Below are 24183 nucleotides of genomic sequence, written 5' to 3'. Positions count from 1 at the left end.
TATTAAAATACTAAGCCAATAAAGTTTTGGGACACTCTTAAATACCAAGTGGTACATTTCTCATGAGTTAGAACCAGAACCTTATAAAAGTAACCAAATTCCATTCAAGAAAAATATACTTTTTCTTTAGCCAATTTATTCTTTCTTGCTTCTAAATTTATAATAGTTTTCTTGTAAAAAAAAATGACACTGTTTTAGCTCAAAATAAATTTGTTCAATAATGAACATTTCAGGGGTTTTATTGTTGTTATTTTTGTTTTAATACAGAAAAGTCACTACTGCTCAAACTAAATACTTATACAAACCTTGAACTGCCAGAGTGCTAGTACCAGCAGATGGCTCCTGAATACCATATACAAGCTTATCCTCAGGATATGTGAGTCCAGAGCTCTTCAAAGCTATAAGGTACTTTTCATGACTTTTCTTTGCACAAGCATTTTCTCCAGGTCCTAATATTTAAAACAAATTTAAAATTAAAAAAATATATATATATATTCCATTTAAAATCTAAATACAGTCATCTCATTAATTAATATACACATGATAAAATAGGTGAATATTCTACTGGAAGTGGAACAACATAAAATAGCTTCAGATAATATTTTTGTGCTTGTGTTTGTTATTAATAATTCCAAAAGGCACAGGATACTTGTAACAAATAGGAAAATAGCAGCTGGTGTCAAAATAAATGAGAGAATATACTTTGTATACAACCAGAGATATGAAAAATTGTGCTCTACATTGTAATACGAATTGTAATGCATTCTGCTGTCATATATAGCAAAATAAAAAATTTAAAAAAAACAAATTAGAATATAAAAATAAAAAAAAATAATAATGAAGCATGATTCTAACCTTCAAGAACTTTAAAATCGGTGGTAAAGAAAAATAAACAGCCAGGCACATGCCTCTAATCCCAGCCACTCAGGAGGCTGATAGGAGAATTCCCAATTTCAAGGCCAACACTGCAAACCTGGTGAGACCCAGTCTCAAAAATGAAACATAAAAAGTGCTGGGGATGTAGTTCAATGGTAAAGCACCCCTGGGTTCTATCCCCAGTACCAATATTTAGAGAGAGTGTGAAAGAGAGAAGAGAAGAGAAGAGAAGAGAAGAGAAGAGAAGAGAAGAGTCAAGGAGAGAAGCGAAGCAGATAATACAACAGATGAAAATTATGTGGCAGACTTCACCACATGGTCTGTCAATCTGTGATCTTGTAATTCCAAGCATTCAAACTTATTCAAAGCACAATACCTAGAAAAAGCTTTTTTTTGAAGAGATAATACCTGAATGGAATTTTCAAATACTACAAATTAAATTATTTTAATTCCTGTGTCAATCACATTTAAGGAATTAGAAGTATAGTTTCTACTGAAATATTAATAAAAACAATTTACTTCCAAAAATACAGAAAGGTTTAAGTTCTACAATCACACAATCCCAGAACTTTCATTTAAGCATTGCAGCTTATTATTGCCAATTTTTTCTTTTGTTTTTGCTTTTTAATGTATTACGGAGGGTGGAATAATAGTAAAAGAAAAACAGATTGATAATTAAGAGTTTTTTAAGTGAAACAATTATTTTCTACATCAAGGCAAATTTCCTTGGCATTCACCTCTTCATAGTAGATTATGCATCTTAAACTGTGAATCTCTCTGATTATATAAATTAGTTTAATATTTGCTGAGTTTTTCTCTTTTATTTGGTTTCCTTATTCTTGTTTTGTTTTATAATTTTCAATCTCTATCTGCCCTTGATTAAAAAATAAAAATTTTTTTAAAACTCCAACACAGACTAAACAAATGGGAATTTCCTTCTTCAATTCCAGTTTATGAAGAATAAAGAATTAGTTTATGAAAAACAAAGACTTGGGCTGGGGTTGTGGCTCAGTGGCAGACTGCCTGCCTTGCACATGTAAGGCACTGGGTTCGATCCTCAGCACCACATAAAAATAAATAAAACTATATATACATCTATAACTAAAAAATAACTTTTAAAAAAAAGAACAAAGAACTTTCAGAGTTCTGTATAAGAAATGATTCAGGCCTGGAGGGTATAGCTCAGTCAGAGGTAGAGCACTTGCCTAGTATGTGTGAGGCCTTGGGTTTGATCCCCAGCTTCATGAGAAAAAAAGAAAAAGAAATTACTAAATATCTGCTGAATAACACAAGCCACATATTGACTTCAATAATGCTAAATGTTCATCTAAGTCAACCCCTCACAATAACCCTGAGAAAAATAAATATATAACCACCATTTTTTTTAAGTAAGAAACTTGAGGCTTAAAAAGACAATATAGTGGGGCTGGGGTTGTGGCTCAGTGGTAGAGCACTCGCCTCGCATGTGTGACAGACCCTGGGTTCGATCCTCAGCACCACATAAAAATAAATAAACAAAATAAAGATATTGTACCCTTGTATAACAAAAAATATTTTTTAAAGAAAAGATAATATAGCTAGCCAGTTTCACATAGAAGGGAATCTAGACTGCAAATTCAAAGCTTCTGAATTAAAATCTAATTTGATTTCCATCATTAAAAGTTAAGAATTGTTGCTATTAACTTCAGGAAATAAGATTTTTTTATATTTTATTTTTTAGTTTTAGGTGGACACAATATCTTTATTTTTATGTGGTGCTGAGAATCGAACCCAGTGCCTCTCGCATGCCAGGCCAGTGCCCTACCACTTGAGCCACATCCCTAGCCCCTGGGAAATAAGAATTTTTAAAAATTGTTTAGGACTGGGGTTGTGGCTCAGTGATAGAACACTTGCCTAGAATGTGCGAGGCACTGGGTTCGATTCTCAGTACAACATATAAATAAATGAATACTTTTTTCCATCAATATCTAAAACAATATTTTTAAAAATTGTTTAAACAAAAGAGGAAAACTATCACAAAATATTCCTAAAATATACATTCCTCCAATGATTAAGAACAACCTGTTTGTTCTCTTTCTCAATAGTTGATAATTTCTGAATAACAAACCATTTTCTAGGATAAGAAATAACAGATGTCCAGATATGAACTTCACCTCTCTCCAGTTTCATCACCAAAACTCAAGCACAAGCCACCATCGTCTTTACCCTAGACTTCTGCCCCTTGAGCTGCTTTTCTTATACCTTCCAATTAACTGCTGGCAAAACAAGTCACCTTTTTAAAATACATATCTGATCATCTCACTCTTAAGGTTAAAATATTTCCATGACGTCCCACCACATTCAGAACAAAATAGAAAATTTTACATGGACCATGAGAACCTGTCTGATCTGGATCTAGTCTAATGTAGGAGTCTTATTTGCGACACTATCCCCCCTATTCATTTCACATCAACCACCTTGGCCTTTATAGTCCCTTAAAAATAGGCTCATTTCCATCCATAGATATTTCCAGACACTCGTCCTTTTGCCTGGAATCTAGGAAAGATCTATGTGTGATTTTCTTTGTATTTGTATATTTTCTTTAATCATTTTTCTTTCTGTCTAGTCTATTGATTCACCTTGAAATTCACTGACTTCTCTACCCTATCAAAGCTGCTACTAAGCCAATGAAGTGAATTTTTTAATTCAGTTATTGAATTTAACAAAACTTTGTTCTAGAATTTCACTTTGGTTCTTTTTGTTTACATTCTGTGCTAAGATTCCTATCACTTCACTCATTAATTTACACATTTCCTAATTCTTTGAACATATTTTCCTTAAATATCTTGAACATATTTAAAATAGGTAAATATATTTGTAATAATTGCTCTCGTATCTTTATGAGTTAAACCCAATATCTGGGCCACCTTAAGATCAATTTCTGGTGGCTATTTTTTTTTTCTTGCCTATAGCACAGTTTGTTTTCCTATATTTTCATCAGTTTTTATTATATTCTGGATATTCTCATGACACATTATAGAACATTTTGGATTCTATTTCCTTCCTCTAAAGAATATTAAATTTTGTTCTAGAAGACAATTCAATCACAGATTGAATACCAAACTGAAACTCCAATGTCCCCCAACATTGCATGACCTCTATTATTTCTTTTCTGCTTTTAATCCCATAGTAATCAATGTAGTAAGGTTTAAGATTGAATACCAAAAATGCATGAAGGCTTGGTTTCATGCTCGGTAAGGAGCAGACCTGTGAAAAGCCTAATTGCTCAGAAGGCCCTCTTGAGTCACAGGAATCACCTCTAAACTCTTCCTTCCTTGCAAATCCTGTTAAGAGTTATAGGCTTTCTTTTTTTTTTTTTTTGGGGGGGGGGGGAGGGTACCAGGGATTGAATTCAGGGGCACTAAGCCACATCCCCAGCTCTATTTTGTATTTTATTTAGAGACAGGGTCTTACTGAGTTGGTTAGCACCTCACTCGTTGCTGAGGCTGGCTTTGAACTCTAGATCTTCCTGCCTCAGCCTCCCGAGCTGCTAGGGTTACAAGCATACAAGCACTGCACCCGGCTAAATATAGGCTTTCTTAAAGGCTTGTCTAAAACAGACTTTACACCAAGGTTTGGCCTACTGGTAACTCTGCTAAATATCTGAGGTCTGGTTGAACTGAAACTCCAATGTCCCCCAACATTGCATGACCTCTATTATTTCTTTTCTGCTTTTAATCCCATAGTAATCAATGTAGTAAGGTTTAAGTAGTCTCATCCTATAAATATGCAATCCAGTCTTTAGCTAAGCACTTCCAGGACTCCCTCACAAGTCTGCCCCCACTATATCTCAGCATTCTACCCCAAGACTCCATAATTTCCAATGACATCAGCTGTCCTACACCTTAATCTCTGCATTCTTAACAAGACCACAATGCTCTGCTTCAATACCAGTGTTTCTCTATAATCAGGAAGTTGTTCCCAGAGCTGTCATGAGGCTCATCTCATTTTTTTCCCTTCTGAGTTCACAGTCATGGGCTACCTGATATCCAGAGCCTGAAAACAGCTGCCTCATCATTTGTCCAGTTTTATGTTGTTATGACATAAGAGCCATTCCAGTAGCCAAAAGCAGATGTCATCTACCTGGACTCCAACTCCATGGCTTTATACTCAACTCCCCTCATCCTTTAGTTAAATGACTCCCTCTCAACCATTGGGTTTTAGTTTAAATACTGCTTCCACAGTGATGCTTCATGCCTCTACCACCAGTGAAACTGGATCTTTCTTTCACAATCACTTGCCCAACACTTTCACAGCACTTATTATAGTTTATAATTACACAATTGAGAGAGGGGGTTAGTTTGATTAATGAAACCTAACTCATTAGACCACAGTTTTATAAGAGCAAGGATAGAATAATAAAAGTTTACTATTACCTTCCCTACCCCACACTCCAGTGCCTGGTCCAGAGTCAAGCACCTTGTGGGTGCCTAATAAGAACTTTGTGACTTAGCCAGGCATAGTGATGCCACCCCACCTGATATCCCAGTTTCTGGGAGGATGAGGAAAGAGGATTGCAATTTTGAAGCCCATCTGTACAACTTAGCAAGGTCCTATCTCAAATTACAAAAAAAAAAAAAAAAAAAAAATTTAAAGGGTTGAGGGTGTAGCTCACTGGTGGAGGGCTTGCCTCATGAGTACAAGGTCCAATATTCAATCCCCAGTACTAGCAGTCAAAAGAAAGTATTGAAGAAATAAGTGTATCAGATAAGCATCTAATATGGTAAACAATACCCATGAAAATTTTACCACTCAAAAAAACATGATGAACTTTAATTTTCAAATTATGTTGTTCACAAACAGTAAGAAAAAGCACTGTTTAAAATATTTATAACAAGATTTTGAAATAATTGATGCATTTATTGTACAATAATTGGGGCAAACTAAAGGTGTTTAAACTATTTTTATTACAGTATACCAGATACATAAAACATTCAGTAATCCCAAGTTTTATAATTTAAACTCCTTATTATAATAAAATCCTAGTCCATATAATCCAGAAATTTAAAATACCAAAACTATAAACATAAAAGTGGTTGTTACTATTGGAAAACAGGGCAGTAAAGCATAATTATAAATATGTTACATCAAGGGGCTCAGTGGCAGAGCACTTGCCTTGCACATGTGAGGCACTGGTTTCAATTCTCAGCAACACACACACACACACACACACAAAATGAATAAATAAAATAAAGGGTTTTTTTTTAAATATGTTACATCAAATGTTGAAAGACTTGGGCTTCTCAAAATAAATTAGTTGTGAGATCTTTAATAGATCATTTAATTTTTCTGGAGCTCAACTTCCTCATCTATGAATTCTCTTAACTTCAAGTTTTCTATGAAAAATCCACATTTTGCTTTTAAGTTATAAAATGTATATTTATAGTAACATAATTATAAATTTCTCATCTAACATTTTACTCACCAGAAGTTAGATCTTTGTAGTTTTGTTGGTTTGTCAAAACCTGGGTAAGAACAGACCTCATTGCTCCTCCCATTTTAGTTAGGTCTTCTAAAAAGGAAATTTGAGGTTCCAAAAGCTGAAGGACTTTGTTAAGGTCTTTTTCTGATGATACATCAGCTGCTAAAAGGAAAAAAAAAAAAATGTATATATGTGTATGTGTGTGTATATACATATATACGCACAGATATAAGTATACATATAAAATTTGTATGTGTATATGTACAATCAATGATAACTAAAGGAAGAACATGGTGGTACATACCTATAATCCCAGAGACTCAGGAGGCTAACGCAGAAGGATCACAAGTTCAAGGCCAGCCTCAGCAACTACAAAAGGCTGGGGATATTGTTTAGTGAAAGCAACCCTGTGTTTAATACCCAGTACCACACACTAAAAAAGTACATATATGTGTATGTGTGTAAAAATATCATATATATATATATATATATAAAAACACAGCAGGCAAAATGCCTAGTATAGCTGAAGGGAGAGATAAAAATCTTAGACAGCAATGACACAGAATATTAAATATAAAAAGAAAAAGATGTTTTAGAGAAGTTAATATCTAAAAGGAAGAAATAAATAGAAATCTTTAGCGTTGAGTCATAATTGATTAAAAGAAGAACACATATAAGAAAGCTAAGGGAGCACCTGTATGTCCAGGAAAGGTGACATTAATTTCATTCTTTATTCAGCATCTAAAACCTTACTTTCTCAATGGAAAACTAATATTGTATACTATTCATTTATATACTCTTCCCAGTGATCTTTTTTTTTGGGAGATGGGGGGAAACAGAGATCGAACTCAGGAGCTCTCAACCACTGAGCCACATCCCCCAGTCCTATTTTGTATTTTATTTATAGACAGGGTCTCACTGAGTTGCTTAGCACCTCACCCATTGCTAAGGCTGACTTTGAACTCTAGATCCTCCTGTCTCAGCCTCCTGAGCTGCTAGGATTATCAGCATGCACCACCATACTCAGCCCCAGTGATTTATATATATTAACAGATATTTAATTAATATTTGCTCTTGGTTTCTAAAGTCTCTGACACAAGCTCTAACAATGGTCAAAGGATTATGGTGTGAAAAGAGAAAAAGAACTCAAAGCAACTGTAAAACCACAAGATCCTTTAACTTCCATTACCTTCTATTAATTTATAGTGATCTCTATACAAAATAATGGAGTTGTTTTGCTTTTTCTGGTTTTTTTTGGTTTTGTTTTTTTTGTTTGTTTGTTTGTTATACAGAAATTGATGCTGAGTACAAAGAGGAAATAGAGGAAAATTTCACGAACCCATATTTATGAAACTCATCTTTGTACAAAAAGTGTTCCTACTCATTCATGTTTTCAAATAATGGTAACAGATGATTATCACAGCTATATACTTATGTCATCTACCTTTTTTTTTTTTTTTTTAAATATTTATTTTTTAGTTTTTCGGCGGACACAACATCTTTGTTTGTATGTGGTGCTGAGGATTGAACCCTGGCCGCACGCATGCCAGGCGAGCGCGCTACCGCTTGAGCCACATCCCCAGCCCCGTGTCATCTACCTTTTTAACTGCTAAATATCACCAATAGTACACTTTTATGTGAAGTAGTCATTGACTAAACTAAATTTTAAGGTTCTCATAATTACTTAAACCTATTACATTTCCGAAATAGAACACCGGTAATATAAAAGGTAAATTCCAAAAAAATCTGTTAACTAGTTTATGAGAAATATGCAAGCAACTTATTGATAACCCGTCTCAAATTTTAAAAAGCTGGGAATGTAATTCAGTGGTAGCACACCCCTGGGTTCAATTCCCAGTATCAAAAAAATTAAAAATAAAGGAAATCTCAATAACCCAGCTGGTAGCTGGTATCTGGTTCTGTTACCTCAAAGAAACAGTAGTCTGGGACTAAATCAAAATAATATTTTTCTGTATTATAAGATATATATTCTGAGAGAAGCAGAAGTACTTAACAAAAGATTGTATACAAACTCCTGGTTCAATCCCCAGCACCAATAAAAAAATATTTTTTTTCATTAAAAAAATATGTTTTTTAATGAAAAACAAGCCAGGCATGGTGGCACATGCCTATAATCCCAGAGACTCAACAGGCTGAGGCAGGATAACAAGTTCAAGGCCAGCCTGGCCAATTTACTAACCTTGCCTCAAAATAAAATTAAAAGGGTTGGATATGGCTCAGTCCTGGGTCCAATCCCAAGCACAGCAAATAAAATAAACAAAAAAGTTAAAGTTAATTTTTAAAAATGTATATAAAAGACATTAAAAGTTAATAAATTCATTTTACACCACTGATAATTTCTAATTCACATCAGACTAAGAACTTTAATAGATAACAAAATCTAAATATTTAACTAAAATGTATTAATCAAGATTGTAGCAGGCTGGGGTTGTAGCTCAGTAGTAGAGCTCTTACCTATCATGTGTTAGGCACTGGGTTAAATTCTCAGCTTCACATATAAATGCATAAAATAAAGGTCCATTGACACCCAAAAAAATATTTTTAAAAAGAGCCAGGTATGATGGCGCACACTTGCAATCCCAGTGGCTCAGGAGACTGAGACAGGAGGATAGAGAGTAAAAAGCCAGCCTCAGCAAAAGTGAGTGCCAAACAACTCAGTGAGACCCTGTCTCTAAATAAAATACAAAATAGGGTTGGGATGTGGCTCAGTGGTTGAGTGCCTCTGAGTTCAATTCCCAGCACCCAAAAAATCTTTAATGAATACCCATAATTTGAATGTTTCTTTTCTCTTTTTAATACTAACATGATACGTATACCCACACATTTTACCAGTAATATGGAAATGAGCAATGTGACCCTATTATAAATTATTATATAAACTATATGAAGGGGAATAAAAATTACAATATATAGACTTCTACCAGAAAGAAAAAAAAATACAATGCTTTTATCATCTAAAAATATACATTAAATTCAAACATTTCCAGGGCATCTTAATTCTGCTCTATCCTAATATGATTACAAATAAAGTGAATTTAACCCCATAAAATGGACTACTTCTTCATTTGCAAAAGGTCAAATAAGTTTGATCAAAAACATTTTGACACCAAACCATGACTACTACAAGGTATCTATAGTAATATCATTTATTCTAGTGTTTTTATTCAGTCTCTGTATTTAGTCATCTCTTTTAAAATGGTAAACAAAAACAATAATGTCTAAAAAAATCACCACATTATTCATGTAAAACTTTGTGAACTAGGAACTTATAAAGAGTACTAGCAAGGAATAGTTTGAAACATACCTGGTTCATTATAGCCGTCTCTTAAGTACTGAATAAGACAAAAAATAAATCTTGGAAGAACAAATTCAGACATCATCAATAAGTCTTTGGGAACACAGGGAATATTTGAACTTGATTTAATCTGATGCCTTTTGCAAAACCTTTAATGAAAAAAAAAAAGAAAAAAATTAACAGTGATATCCAACTGGTCAACAATATATTACTTCCATTCCCAATATTCATAAACAAAATACTGGCCAATAAAGTCAATATGGTCCTTCTTCATGATTTTTAAGGCACCAAGTTAAAAGAATAAGTTGCTCCCTTTTCTTTTTGCAGTGCTAAGAATCAAACCCAGAGCCTCATGCATGCTACGCAAGCACTCTACAACTGAGCCTCACCACTGTTCCCAAAAGAATATAGTTCTAATTGGCCTTTAAAAAAAAAACAAAAATGGCACTCAGGGATATTTTTCCTAAGACAAGACCATACTAGTTAAGTTCCAATTAGAATTCAAAAAGAAAATCTCATCACAGAATTTATATTTTGAATTGCAATTTATTACTTTCAAGTACTGTTGCTTCTTTCCTTTATAACCTATAAAAATACAATGATCATTCCAAAGAATTTACATTTTCAATTCATATATCAATTACTTCTAACTTACTGTATTAATGAATAGATAAAAAATAAACACATATATTTATCTTTTAAGTTAAGACAGACGTTTAACTGTATGCCTTGTGACTTTAACACACCTCTCTCACCACTGGATAGATCTTCCAAACAAAAACTAAACAAAGAAACCACAGAACTCAATAATACAATCAATAATTTAGACTTAAAGGACATATACAGAATATCTCTCTTTTTTTAATATTTATTTTTTAGTTTTCGGCGGACACAACATCTTTGTTTGTATGTGGTGAAGAGGATCGAACCCAGGCCGCACACATGCCAGGCAAGCACGCTACCGCTTGAGCCACATCCCCAGCCCCCAGAATATCTCATTCATCAACAAGCAAATACACTTTTTTCTCAGCAACACATGGATCCTTCTATAAAATAGGCCACGTGTTATGCCACAAACCAAGTCTTAGCCAATACAAATATAAAGAATAGAAATACTACCCTGCATTCTATCAGACCATAATGAAATTAAACTAGAACTCAATGATAAAATAAAAAATAGAAGCTACTCAAATACCTGAAGACTAAACAATAACTATTGAATGAAGCATGGATATCAGAAGACATCAGGGAGGAGATAAAAAAAATTCTTAGAGGTAAATGAGAACTCTAATATAACATATCAAAATCTCTGGGACAATATGAAGACTGTGTTAAGAGGAAAGTTCATTGCACTGAGCTCATTCATTAAAAGAATAAAAAATCTACAAATAAATGACCTGACATTACATCTCAAAGCCCTAGAAAAAGAAGAATAATCAACACCAAAAGTAGAAGACAGGAATAATTAAAATCAGGGCTTCAATTAATGAAATTGAAACAAAAGAAACAGTTCAAAAAACTGACAAAACAAAAAGCTGGTACTTTTAAAAAATAAATAAAATTTATAAACCTTTAGCCACCCTAACAAAAAGGAGAGAGAAAACTCCAATTACTAAAATTTGTGATAAAAAGGAAATATCATGACAGACACTATTGAAATACAGAAGATAAAATCAGAAACTATTTTGAAACTTTATACTCCAGTAAAATAGAAAATCCTGAAGACACTGACAAATTTCTAGAGGCATATGATCTGCTCAAACTCAATCAGGAGGACATACACAATTTAAACAGATCAATTTCAAGCAACGGAATAGAAGACCCCATCAAAAGCCTACCAATCAAGAAAAGCCCAGGACCAGATGGATTCTCAGCCAAGTTCTACAAGATCTGCAAAGAGGAATTAATACCAATACTCTTCTAGATATTCCATAAAATAGAAAAGGACAGAAACCTATCAAACTCATTCCAAGAGGTTAAACCCTGATTCTAAAACCAGGCAAAGACACATCAAAGAAAGAAAACTTCAGATGGATATCACTGATGAACACAGACACAAAATTCTCAATAAACTTCTGGCAAATCACATTAAAAAATATTAAAAAGATAGTACACCACAATCAAGTAGGATTCACCCCAGGGATACAAGGTTGGTTCAACATATGGAAATCAATTCATCACACCAAAAGACTTAAAGACAAGAATCATAGGTTATCTCAATAGATGCTGAGAAAGCACTTGACAAAATACAGCTCCTGTTCATGTTCAAAACACTAGAAAAACTAGGGATAGTAGGAACATAACTCAACATTGTAAAAGCTATCTATGCTAAGCCCAAGGCCAACATCAATCTGAATGGAGAAAAATTGAAAACATTCCCTCTAAAATCTAGAACAAGACAGGGATATTCTCTTTCACCACTTCTATTCCATATAGTCCTTAAAACTCTAGCTAGAGCAATCAGGTGAAAAAAAATAAAGGAATACACATAGGAAAAGAAGAACTATCACTATTTGCTGATAACATGATTCTATATTTATTTTTTTTAATTTTTTGAGAGAGAGAATTTTTTAATATTTATTTTTTAGTTTCAGTGGACACAACATCTTTACTTTATTTGTATGTGGTGCTAAGGATCAAACCCAGTGCCCCGCGCATGCCAGGCAATTGCGCTATCGCTTGAGCCACATCCCCAGCCCCGATTCTATATTTAGAAGATCCAAAAAAGTCCACCAGAAAACTTCTAGAAGTAATAAATGAATTCAGCAAAGCAGCAGTATATAAAATCAATATCCATAAATCAAATGCATTTCTATACATAATCGATGAATACAATGCAAGAAAAATTAGGAAAACCACCCCATTCACAATGGCCTAAAAAAATAAAATACTTGAGAATCAATCTAACAAAAGAGGTAAAAGACAATGAAAATTACAGAACACTAAAGAAAGAAATCAAAGAAAACCTCAGAAGATGGAAAGATCTCTCATGCTCTGGGATAGAAAGAATTAATATAGTCAAAATGGCCATACTACCAAAACTGTTATACAGATTTAATGCAATCATGAAATTCTTTTAGAAAAATAAGAGATCCAGAATAGCCAAGGCAGTCATTAGCAGGAATAGTAAAGCAGGAGGCATCATAATACCAGACCTTAAGTTACAATACAGAGCAACAGTAACAAAAATGTAAAGGTATTGGCACCAAAATAGACATGTAGACCAATGGTACAGAATAGAAGACATGGATACAAACCCACATAAATACAGTTATCTCCTACTAGACAAAGGCACCAAAAACATATAGTGGAAAACAGACTATTCAACAAATGGTGCTGAGAAAACCAAAAATCCATATGCAGCAGAATGAAATTGAACCTCTCTCTCTCACCCTGCACAAAAATCAACTTAAAATGGGTCAAAGACTTAGACACTAGAACATAGACCCTGCAACTAATAGAAAAAAGAGTATGCCCAAATCTTCATTATGTAGTAATAAGACTCCTAAAGTGCAAAAAGTAAAATCAAGAATCAATAAATGAGATGGATGCAAACAAAAAGCTTCTTCTCAGCAAAGGAAACAATAACATGATGAGAGAGCCTATAGAATGGGAAAAAATCTTTACCGTACACACCTCAGGCAGAGCACTAATCTCCAGGATATATAAAGAACTCAAAAAACTTAAAAACATGGGCTGGAATTGTGGATCAGAGGTAGAGCGCTCGCTAGCAGGTATGACGCCCTGGGTTCAATCCTCAGCACCACATAAATAAATAAATTAATTAAAGGTATTGTGTCCAACTACAACTAAAAAATAAACATGACAGGAAAAAAAAAAAAAAACAATCAATAAACAGGCCAGGAGCTGAACAGACACTTTATAGAAGAAGAAATACAATTGATCAAAAAACATATGAAAAAATGTTCATCATCTCTAGTAATTACTGAAATGCAAATCAAAACTAAAATTTCATTTCTCTCCAGTCAGAATGGCAATTGAATACAAGCAATAATAAGTGTGGGTGAGGATGTGGAAGAAAAGGTGTACTTATACATTGTCGATGGGACTACAAATTGGAGCAACCACTCTGGAAAACAATATCGAGATTTCTCAGAAAACCGGGAAGGGATCCATCATTTGACCCAGCTATCCCACTCCTCAGTTTATACCCAAAGGACTTAAAATCAGCATACTACAGTGACGCAGCCACATCAATATTTATAGCAGCTTTATTCACAATAGCTAAACTATGGAAACAACCTAGATGCCCTTCAATGGATTTGGCCAACACCATTCCCCTGTTTTTCTCCTTTCCCTTCCCTCCTCCCTCCCCCAGACCCTTTTATCTACTCTGCTGATCTCCTTTCCATTTTCAAAGACTACCCTACACCTGAAAAACTGATTGTATTTTAAAAAGAGAAAAAAAGGCAGTTCCTCAAACATAATGCCATTAGATTTAAATTAATCATATGCTAATTCTAAAGTTAAAAAGCAAATGTGTCAAAAATAATAGCAACACTGGGAAAATGATTAATAATAATAAATTTTTTTATATTTTTTAAATTGTAGATTAACACAATACCTTTATTTATGTATTTTTATGTGTTGCTGAGGATCAAACCCAGTGCTTCACATGTGCTAGGCAAGCACTCTACCACTGAGCCACAACTCCAGCCCAATGATAATGAATTTGACCTTAAAACACAGTACAAAACTATTTTAATTAAAACTTCCTGGTAATTTAATAACATAGCATATAGACCACAATGGAGCCCTAAATATGTAAATTTGTAAATTTAACATATGCATCTCAATTCAATATGGTAAGTATAAGATTTTAATAAATTGCTTAAGGAAAAATTCACTTTTAAACACAGGAAGTAAATCTGATTACTATCTTACACCATATACAAAATATATTTCAAATACATTAAAAATCAAATGTGGGCAGTGGAGGTGTGACTTAGTGGTAAAGTACTTGCCTAGCATGTTCAAGGCTCTGGTTCATTCCCCAGCACCCCAACCCCCACTCACACAAAAATCAAATGTAAAGAAAGGAATCTGGAAGAAAATTAACTATTCTCCTACATTACCTCAGAGAAAGCATATCTAAGTAAGACTTGAAACTAAAGCTACAAAAGAACAAAAATTGTCTATATAAATCAAAAGCTTCTATGTAACAATAAGAAACAGGAAAAAATACTTATCTAAAACAGACAAAAGATTATTATTTATGATACAAACCTCTCAAAAATTAATAGGAGGGCTGGGGATATAGTCCAATTGGCAGAGTTCTTGCCTCATATGCACAAGGCCCTAGGTTCAATCCCCAGCACCACACACACACAAACACACACACACTAAAAAAAATGAACACAAAAGCAATTCAGTAGAAAAAAAATCACACAATGACATGAACAATTCACAAAATAAATTCTGATTAGCCAATAAGCATATGAAAAGATGTTCCAGTTCTCTAATAAAGGCAATTCATTTTATTATTAAAACAAAGTGACTAACTAGAAAAAAACATCTTGTGGTATCTGCTGAAATAACTGACTCTTTTTTTATTATTTTTTAGTTGTAGATGGACACAATATTTTATTTATTTTTCTTATGTGGTGCTAAGGATGGAACCCAGTGCCCCATGCATGCAAGGCAAGCTCTCTACCACTGAGCTACTACCCCAGCCCGAAATAACTGACTCTTGATGGGATATTTTCCACTTAGAGATCAAATTATTATATCCTTATCAATCTTACTATCACCAAAAGTGAAAAATCAGACACTGTGATACACGTGAAGCACACAGCACCATTTATGACATAAATACTCTTCTCAAACAAGTTGAGTTTGAATAACACCCAGTCTCTAGAGCCAACTTCCACTTAAAAGACATATGGAAGATAAAGGAGAATATTAAATGACACCACAAAAAAAGAAAAAGAAAAAAAGAACAAATACAAATAGAGAATGTGAGACATTACACATAGGATAACTGACTCAGTTTCTGCAATCTGTCAATGGCAGAGGACTAGAGTAGAAAGGCTACTCCAGGTTAAAAAGAGTCTTGAGAGATCCAATAATGGCATGCAATGCATGAATCAATTCTAACAAATCAACTCTAAAAAGCATTTTTTTAGACAGTCAGGGACATCTGACTATGAACAGGGCACTAGTTCATTACACTTGGTTGTATTAGGTATTATGGTGGCACTGTGATTATATAAGAAAATGTTCATAGATATTTAATGACATTAAGGAATTATTTTGTGCAAGTGTGACAATAGGGTAGCACTGTGATTGTCACTGAAAGGGAAGTCCTTGTCTTTTAAATTACAGAAAAAGGGAGAGAAATGTTTACAAATGAAGTACTATAATATATTCAACTTGTTTCAAAATAATCTGGTGACATAAAGGGAAGTAGGTAAGAGTAAACCATCACCAGCTATGAATTACTAACTATTGAAATGTTTCATTGTCTCATGCTCCTTAAACAGAATGTGAGCCAATATTAAGATCAATAAAGTACTCCTTTCTGATTTTTAGGGGCATCATTTTAAAAGAGTGTATTTTAATATTGGCTTTAAGTCTAAAATGATGAATATTATAAAGACCATACTAGATAGGCAGATTGTGTTTACTGCTTTTAAATATGTTTGAAATCATCTGAACTAAAAAACTAATTTTTTTTGAAATGATATAACATGAGTTGGGGGATTTGCTTTAAAACTCTCTATTGAACCAAGCATGGTGGCACACACCTGTAATCCCAGCTGCTCTGGAGGCTGAGGCCACATGATCCCAAGTTCAAATCCAACCTTAGCAACTTAGGGAGACCCTAAGCAATTTAGTGAGACCATGTCTCTAAATACAATATAAAAAAGGCCTAAGGATGTGGCTCAGTGGTTAAGTGCTGCTGGGTTCAATTCCTGGTACCATAAATAAATTAATAAACACTTTATTGAAAGGGAAAAAGGACATGCCCACCTGTAATGACTTGGGAGGCTGAGGCAGGACAATATAAGTTTGAAGCCAGCCACAGCAATTTAGTGAGAACCTAAGCAACTTGGAAAAAATACAATGAAAGATTTGACAGTTGAAAAACAGGAAAGTAAACAGAAAAGACGAGAAGACACAGAATGCTCATTTGTACATTTTCTGCACAGGAAAGAAGTCAATTCAAGGGCTGGGGATATGGCTCAAGCGGTAGCACACTCGCCTAGCATGTGAGGGGCACTGGGTTCGATCCTCAACACCACATAAAAATAAAATAAAGATACTAAAAAAAAAAGAAGTCAATTCAAAAGAGCTACTGGGTAAAGAATAAGAAATAATTTGAGCAGTGTTAAGTAGCATTGAGGAATCAGTTTCAACCTTGAAAAAAGTTGAAGGAACAGCAAGTATAGTCTAAGTAATTTAGGAATGAGGTTTACAGCAGTGTATCAAAAGGCTGAAGACTGGGACTGGGGTTGTGGCTCAGTGGTAGAGCGCTCGACTAGCATGTGTGAGGCCCTGGGTTCGATCATCAGCACCACATAAAAATAAAATAAAGATATGTGTCCCACCTACAACTAAAAAATAAATATTTTTTAAAGGCTGCAGACTGAAAAAATCAATAGCCAAAAGAATAAAGACAAAGCTCTGAGTACTAGTTCAAGTTAAGTAGGTACTATGGTTTGAATAAATGTCCCCAAAGGCCCAAAGGCTTGGTCCTCAACCCATGGCATTATTGGGAGATGATAGAAGCTTTAAGGGTAAGAGCTTTAGTGGAAAGTATTCCAGTTATTGGGGTTGTGCCCTTGAAGAGATATCTGGATCCCAGCCCCTTCCTCTTCCTCTTTCATATCCCAACTATGAAGTGAACAGTTCTGCCATGTGCTACAGCCATGATATCCTGACTCACCACAGGCCCCAAAGCAACAGTCAACCAATCAAACACTGAAAGCTCCAAAATTGTGAGCCAAAAGTTAATCTTTTCTCTTTATAAGCTGATCATCTGAGGTATTTGTTACAATAAAGGAAAGCTGACACAGTAGGATTGTCCAACGTGGATATAATATACTACAGGATTGTCAAACAAAACTGGGTTTTGTATTTCAAGCTGAGCACAATGTGGACACTTAAAGCATCCTATATGGCAGGTGCTTAATAAAGGCTTGATGAAATAAAAAATTAATCTAATAGTAAAACATCAGAAATTATTTTAAGGGTATACAATTAAAGAATAACCTGGGACCATGTAATAATCCCAGCTGTTCATATGTTTTTGAAAAGCTACTCTATGTCTAGTACTTGGGCCCTAGGAATACAGGGGCCTTACTCTCCTGGAGCCAGCATTCTACTACAAAAGGGGAATGAAAGATGGAGAAAGAAACAAGTAAATAAATACGAAAATACCTGATAGTAATAAATTCTATGAAAACAATTTGACAGCACAATGTACAGAAAATGTCCATTAGGCTCCTTTATAATCACTTTGTCACGGAAAGCCCTTCTGAAGAGGTGATAACTTCAGTTACAATTCAAATAACATGAAGGAAACCAGACACAGTGGTGCACACCTGTAATTCCAGCAGCTCTGGAGGCTGAGACAGGAGGATTGTGAGTTCAAAGCCCGCCTCAGCAAAAGCGAGGTGCTAAACAACTCAGTGAGACCCTGTCTCTAAATCAAATACAAAATAGGGATGGGGATGTGGCCCCTGAGTTCAATGCTTGGTACCAAAAATAAAAAATAAAAATAAAAATAAATATGAAGGAATTATGATGCTAGGCATGCAAAGTTCTATAGGTAGACTATACAGAGGGAATTTACTTTGTGTATTCAAATTATAAATATTTAACTAAGAAAAAAAATTTATTCAATTTATAGCACCTAAATTGATCCTGAAATTCATGTCACTATCATCACCCAATGATTAAAGTCAGCACCAACAAGCCAAATGAGCTAATCAAAAGACACTAGTAAAATCAGTTTAGAAACCTGACAAATGGGGCTGGGGATAGAGCTCAGTTGTTAGAGTGCTTGCCTTTCATGCACAAGGCCCTGAGTTTGATCCCCAGCACCAAAAAAAGAAAAAAAAAGAAACCTGACAAAAGCCATCATAGTAGTGCAAACCTGTAATCCCAGCAACTCAGGAGGGTGAGGCACTAGTTCAAAGCCAGCCTTGAAAATTTAGTGAGACCCTATCTCAAATCAAATAAAAAGGACTGGAGATGTAGCTCAGTGGTAGAGCACCCCTAGGTTCAATGATCCCCAATACAAAAAAAAAAAAAAAAAAAGCCTGACAAAGGAAACCATATATGAATAGGTATTGCAGACCTCTCCCAAAAAAACAAGAGGAGATCTTTCTACACAACCAATATGACTCCCAATTTAAAAAAATGTGATAGGGGGCTGGGGTTGTGGCTCAGTGGTAGAGCACTCACCTCACACGTGAGAGACCCTGGGTTTGATCCTCAGCACCACATAAAAATAAATAAACAAAATAAAGATATTGTGTCCATGTATAACTTAAAAAAACTGTGATAGGAAGAGGTGTGGTAACATTAGTAGTTCAGAGGTCACATATACTTTCTTCAAGGACACTTAACAGTTTTGCAAGATTAAGAAGGTTAAATATTGATTTTGTTGTGCTGGGCCTTGGAACCCAGGAGGAATACAACAGATGTCCCAATGCAGATGTTCATAAATATTTCTTGAATAATTAAAATAAATCTGTGAATAACAAACCTACCTGAGAACTGACTTAGGTTTAATGTGACCTTGGACAGGTGAATCTGAGATCCACTCTTTTCCCTCCACATTTATAGAGTGCCTACTGTGGGGAAGGCCCTAAGCAAGAGACACTTTTCTTAATTCTATGTGTGGAGCACCTAGTCCCATAAGGATGATCCTAAATTTGAGTTGTAGTTGTGTCTGATACAAAAATCTGTGTTGCTAATTTATATAATAACAATGTTTGTGGGCTCAAGACACAAAAAGAAGAAATAAATTATTTTTTTAAAAAAGGTTAAATATTCCTTAATTAGGTTTGTTAAAGATGATCAGATGAAGTGAAAGAAATAGTAGATAACATGATCTCTCCAAATTTTGTTTGAATTATCTTTTCAAAATTTTTCACTGCAACATAATTGATGAAATCTTCAAAAGGTAAGTGTGTAACTCAATGAAGTATCAGAAAATGAACACACCCATGTAACCATTGATTCAAGATCAAGAAATAGAACATGACCAGCCCTCCAAAAACCCTCCTTCTGACTTCACTAGTATCAAATTTAAATGTCCTGGACTCTAAGAACAGCAGAGGTAAAATGAATCAGGGGAAGGGAGGTTCTGGAAGTCCACTGAAAATTACTGAGATGTTTGGAGATAGGAAGGCAAGGAGAGGACAACTAAAATAACCACATATTTCAAGAATCAGAAAAGCATCTAACACATACACAAATTATATAAATATTTACATAATTTGTATTATTACATATTTTGGGGGAGGGGCGGGGATTAAACTCAAAGGCACTCAATCACTGAGCCATATCCCCAGCCCTATTTTGTATTTATTTAGAGACAGGGTCACTGAGTTGTTTAGTGCCCCACTGTTACTAAGGCTGGTTTTGAACTCGTGATCCTCCTGCCTCAGCCTCCAGAGCCACTGGGATTACAGGCATTTGCTACCATGCTCAGCTAACATGAATATTTATATCATGTGTGTTTATATGTATTCTTTACAAATAAACTTTTTCCACTTTCTCAGTAGAAAAGGGTCAAAATTATCAGTTTTAAAGTTCCAGTTTATAAAAATTTAACCCTCTTTTTTAAAGATATGTAATTATAGAATGGATAATTGAGGGAAAATATAATTATCAAAATTATGGCAACACATTAATAGTTTCAAAGACAAAGAAGAATGCGTACTTTATAGCTTTTCATTGCTAAAAAAATAAATAAATAGGGCTGGGGATGTGGCTCAAGTGGTAGCGCGCTCGCCTGGCATGCATGCGGCCCGGGTTCGATCCTCAGCACCACATACAAAACAAACATGTTGTATCCGCCGATAACTAAAAAATAAATATTAAAATTCTCTCTCTCTCTCTCTCTCTCTCTCTCTCTCTCTCTCTCTCTCTCTCTCTCTAAAAAATAAATAAATAAATAAATAAATAAACGACCAATGTATGCTCAGGGCATCTTTTTGACTAGAATTCTGATACAGGTTTGTTTTTCTCTTTTCTTCATCATTCCTTTCCTTGTACACATACACAAAAATGTAGATTTCAAAAAAACCAAGTTGCTTTTAGGGGAAAAAAACACACACACATACTAACATGTATACACATGTACTAACATCTTCTAACTCCCTGACAAAAATACCCTGATAGATAATAAACAAGTCAATGCTAAACAAAATGGAAAGTTCTCAAAAATTGTCTGCCTCTTGCCCAGCTCTTCTCCATAAACCTTGTTTACCTGTTCCCAGTCTGGGTATTTTGTTAGAGCTAATGAATGAGAGTACCCTTCTCTCAAGCATTTGTACATAATTCCTTCCTCTCACCTTTCAAATGAATTTAAATGGCTACATGATTGCTAGTTCTGTTTACACTAACATAATAAGAGAAAAGATGGCAGTAAAGCCAAAAATATATCTATTAAAAATTTTACATTTTTGAGTGGGAATCCACATCTCTGGGGTGATGAAGGGTGGTGGCTGGTGGCTAATGCTGTGGTGGTGTCCCAGTGCTCAGCAAGTGGCAGTGACACAAGGTATGGCAGGGCCTTCCTGAGCTCCTGAGGACTGCTAAGAAAACTGAAAATCCATATGCAGCAGAATGAAATTGAACCTCTATCCCTCATTCTGCACAAAAATCAACTTAAAGTGGGTCAAAGACTTAGACACTAGAACATAGACCCTGCGACCAATAGAAAAAAGAGTATGCCCAAATCTTCATCATGTAGTAATAAGACTCCTAAAGCGCAAAAAGTAAAATCAAGAATCAATAAATGAGATGGATGCAAACAAAAAGCTTCTTCTCAGCAAAGGAAACAATTAATAACATGATGAGAAAGCCTACAGAATGGGAAAAAATCTTTACCACGCACACCTCAGTCAGAGCTCTAATCTCCAGGATACATAAAGAACTCAAAAAACTTTTAACACCATAGGCTGGGATTGTGGCTCACACCTAGCAGGTGTGAGGCCCTGGGTTCAATCCTCAGCACCACATTTGCTGATGGCATGATTCTATATTTAGAAGATCCAAAAAAACTCCACCAGAAAACTTCTAGAACTTATAAATGAATCCAGCAAAGTAGCAGGATATAAAATTAACACCCATAAGTCAATTGCATTCTTAAATATCAGTGATGAATCAACTAAAAGAGAAATTAGGAAAACTACCCGATTCATAATAGCCTCAAAGAAAAAAATAAAATACTTGGGAGTCAATCAAATAAAAGAGGTAAAAGATGTCTACACTGAAGACTACAGAACACTAAACAAAAATATTAAAGAAGACCTTAGAAGATGGAAAGATCTCCCATGTTCTTGGATAGGCAGAATTAATATTGTCAAAATGGTCATACTGGACTGGGGTTGTAGCTCAGTGGTAGAGCACTTGACTAGCATGTGTAAGGAACTGGGTTCGATCCTCAGCACCATATATAAATAAAATAAAGATATCATGCCCATCTGCAACTAAAAATAATTTTTTTTAGGGCTGGGGATGTGGCTCAAGCAGTAGCGCGCTTGCCTGGCATGCGTGCGGCCCAGGTTCAATCCTCAGCACCACATACAAACAAAGATGTTGTGTCCGCCGAGAACTAAAAAAATAAATAAATATTAAAATTCTCTCTCTCTCTCTTTAAAAAAAATAAAATAAAAATAATTTTTTTTAAATGGCCATACTGGGGCTGGATTTGTGGCTCAGTGGCAGAATGCTTTCCTAGAATATGTGAGGCACTGGGTTCGAGTCTCATTACCGCATATAAATGAATAAAATAAAGGTCCACCAACAACTAATAAAAATATTTTTTTTAAATGGCCATACTACCAAAAGCATTATACAGATTCAGTGTAATTCCTATTAAGGTTCTGATGACATTCTTTATAGAAATACAAAAAAGCAGTCATGAAATTCATTTGGAAAAACAAGAGGCCCAGGATAGCCAAAGCAATCCTTAGCAAGAAAAGTGAAGCAGGAGGCATCACAATACCAGATCTTAAATTATACTACAGAGCTATAGTAACAAAAACAGCATGGTATTGGCACCAAAACAGACATGAAAACCAATGGTACAGAATAGAAGACAGAGACAAATCTATAAAAATACAGTTATTTCATACTAGACAAAGGCACCAAAAACATACAATGGAGAAGACAGCCTCTTCAACAAATGATGCTGGGAAAACTGGAAATCCATATGTAATAAAATGGTTTTAATGAAATTAAATTAAACCACTATCTCTCACTCTGCACAAAACTCAACTCTAAGTGGATCAGTGATCTAGGCATTAGACCAGAGACCCTGCACCTACTAAAAGAAAAGTCGGCCCAAGTCTCCATCATCAAAACACGGGATGGGGGAGGGGCTGGGGTCGTGGCTTAGCAGTAAAGCATTTGCCTAGCATGTGCGAGGCCCTGTGTTCGATTCTCAGCACCACATAAAAATAAATAAAATAAAGGTATGGCATCCAACTACAACTAAAAAATAAAAAAAATAAAAAAATTTTAAAAACACGGGATTGTATCAAATTAAAAAGCTTCTTCACAGCAGAGGAAACAATCAAGAATGTAAAGAGAGAGACAAGAGAATGAGAGAAAATCTTTGCCACCTGCACCTCAAATAGAGCATTAATCTCCATTATATGTAAAGAACTAAAAAACTTAACACCAAAAAAAAAAATAACTCAATCAGTAAATGGTCTAAGGAACTGAACAGACACTTCACAGAAGAAATATGAATGGTCAACAAATATATGAAAAAATGTTTTCAACATCATTAGCAATTAGATAAATGCAAATTAAAACTACACTGAGATTTTCCTCATTCCAGTCAGAATGGCAGTTATCAAGAATATAAGTAACAGCGCTGGGGTTGTGGTTCAGTGGTAGAATGCTTGTCTGTCATGTGTGAGGCACTGAGTTCGATCCTCAGCACCACATTAAAAATAAATAAATAAAATAAAACTATTTTGTCCATCTACAACTAAACATTTAAAAAAAAAAGAATACAAGTAACAATAAATGTTGGCGAGGATATAGGAGGGAAAGTACACTTATACATTGCTGGTGGGACTACAAATTGGTGCAACCACTCTGGAAAGCAGCATGAAGATTCCTCAGAAAACTTGGACTGAAACCACCATTTGACCCAGTTATCCCACTCCTCGTTTATACCCAAAGGACTTAAAATCAGCATATGACAGTGACATCAATGCTCATAAAAACTCAATTCACAATAGTTAAGCTACAGAATCAACCTAGGTGCCCTTCAACAGAACAATGGATTAAGAAAATATGGTCCATATATGCA

At 34.7% G+C, this 24183-nt stretch overlaps 1 protein-coding gene across 9 annotated transcripts in view; it reads right to left on the bottom strand.

The window, feature by feature from the left end:
- Ubr3 (ubiquitin protein ligase E3 component n-recognin 3) overlaps window positions 1-24183 on the bottom strand; it is a 228214-nt gene that overhangs the window by 187901 nt on the left and 16130 nt on the right. For 6 of the 9 annotated variants that reach the window (XR_009227002.1, XM_058580166.1, XM_058580168.1 and 3 more), the window contains exons 2-4: window positions 9663-9802; window positions 6341-6499; window positions 306-449 (exon numbers count right to left, since the gene is read on the bottom strand). Coding sequence is in view for 8 of the 9 variants with exons in the window: in XM_058580166.1 (XP_058436149.1) it covers window positions 306-449; window positions 6341-6499; window positions 9663-9802 (443 nt within the window). In the remaining variant the exon portion in view is untranslated. Of the gene's footprint in view, window positions 1-305; window positions 450-6340; window positions 6500-9662; window positions 9803-24183 lie in introns of those variants that run through there. The other 3 variants (XM_058580167.1, XM_046447326.2, XM_058580169.1) reach the window with 2 other exon arrangements.

Source organism: Marmota monax, unplaced genomic scaffold, assembly GCF_021218885.2.
Source record: "Marmota monax isolate L192 unplaced genomic scaffold, Marmota_monax_Labrador192_F-V1.1 WCK01_AAM20220418_F8-fsc00007, whole genome shotgun sequence".
NCBI lineage: Eukaryota > Metazoa > Chordata > Mammalia > Rodentia > Sciuridae > Marmota > Marmota monax.
Note: the sequence above shows the minus strand (reverse complement) of the source record. Positions and strands in the feature narration are given on the sequence as shown.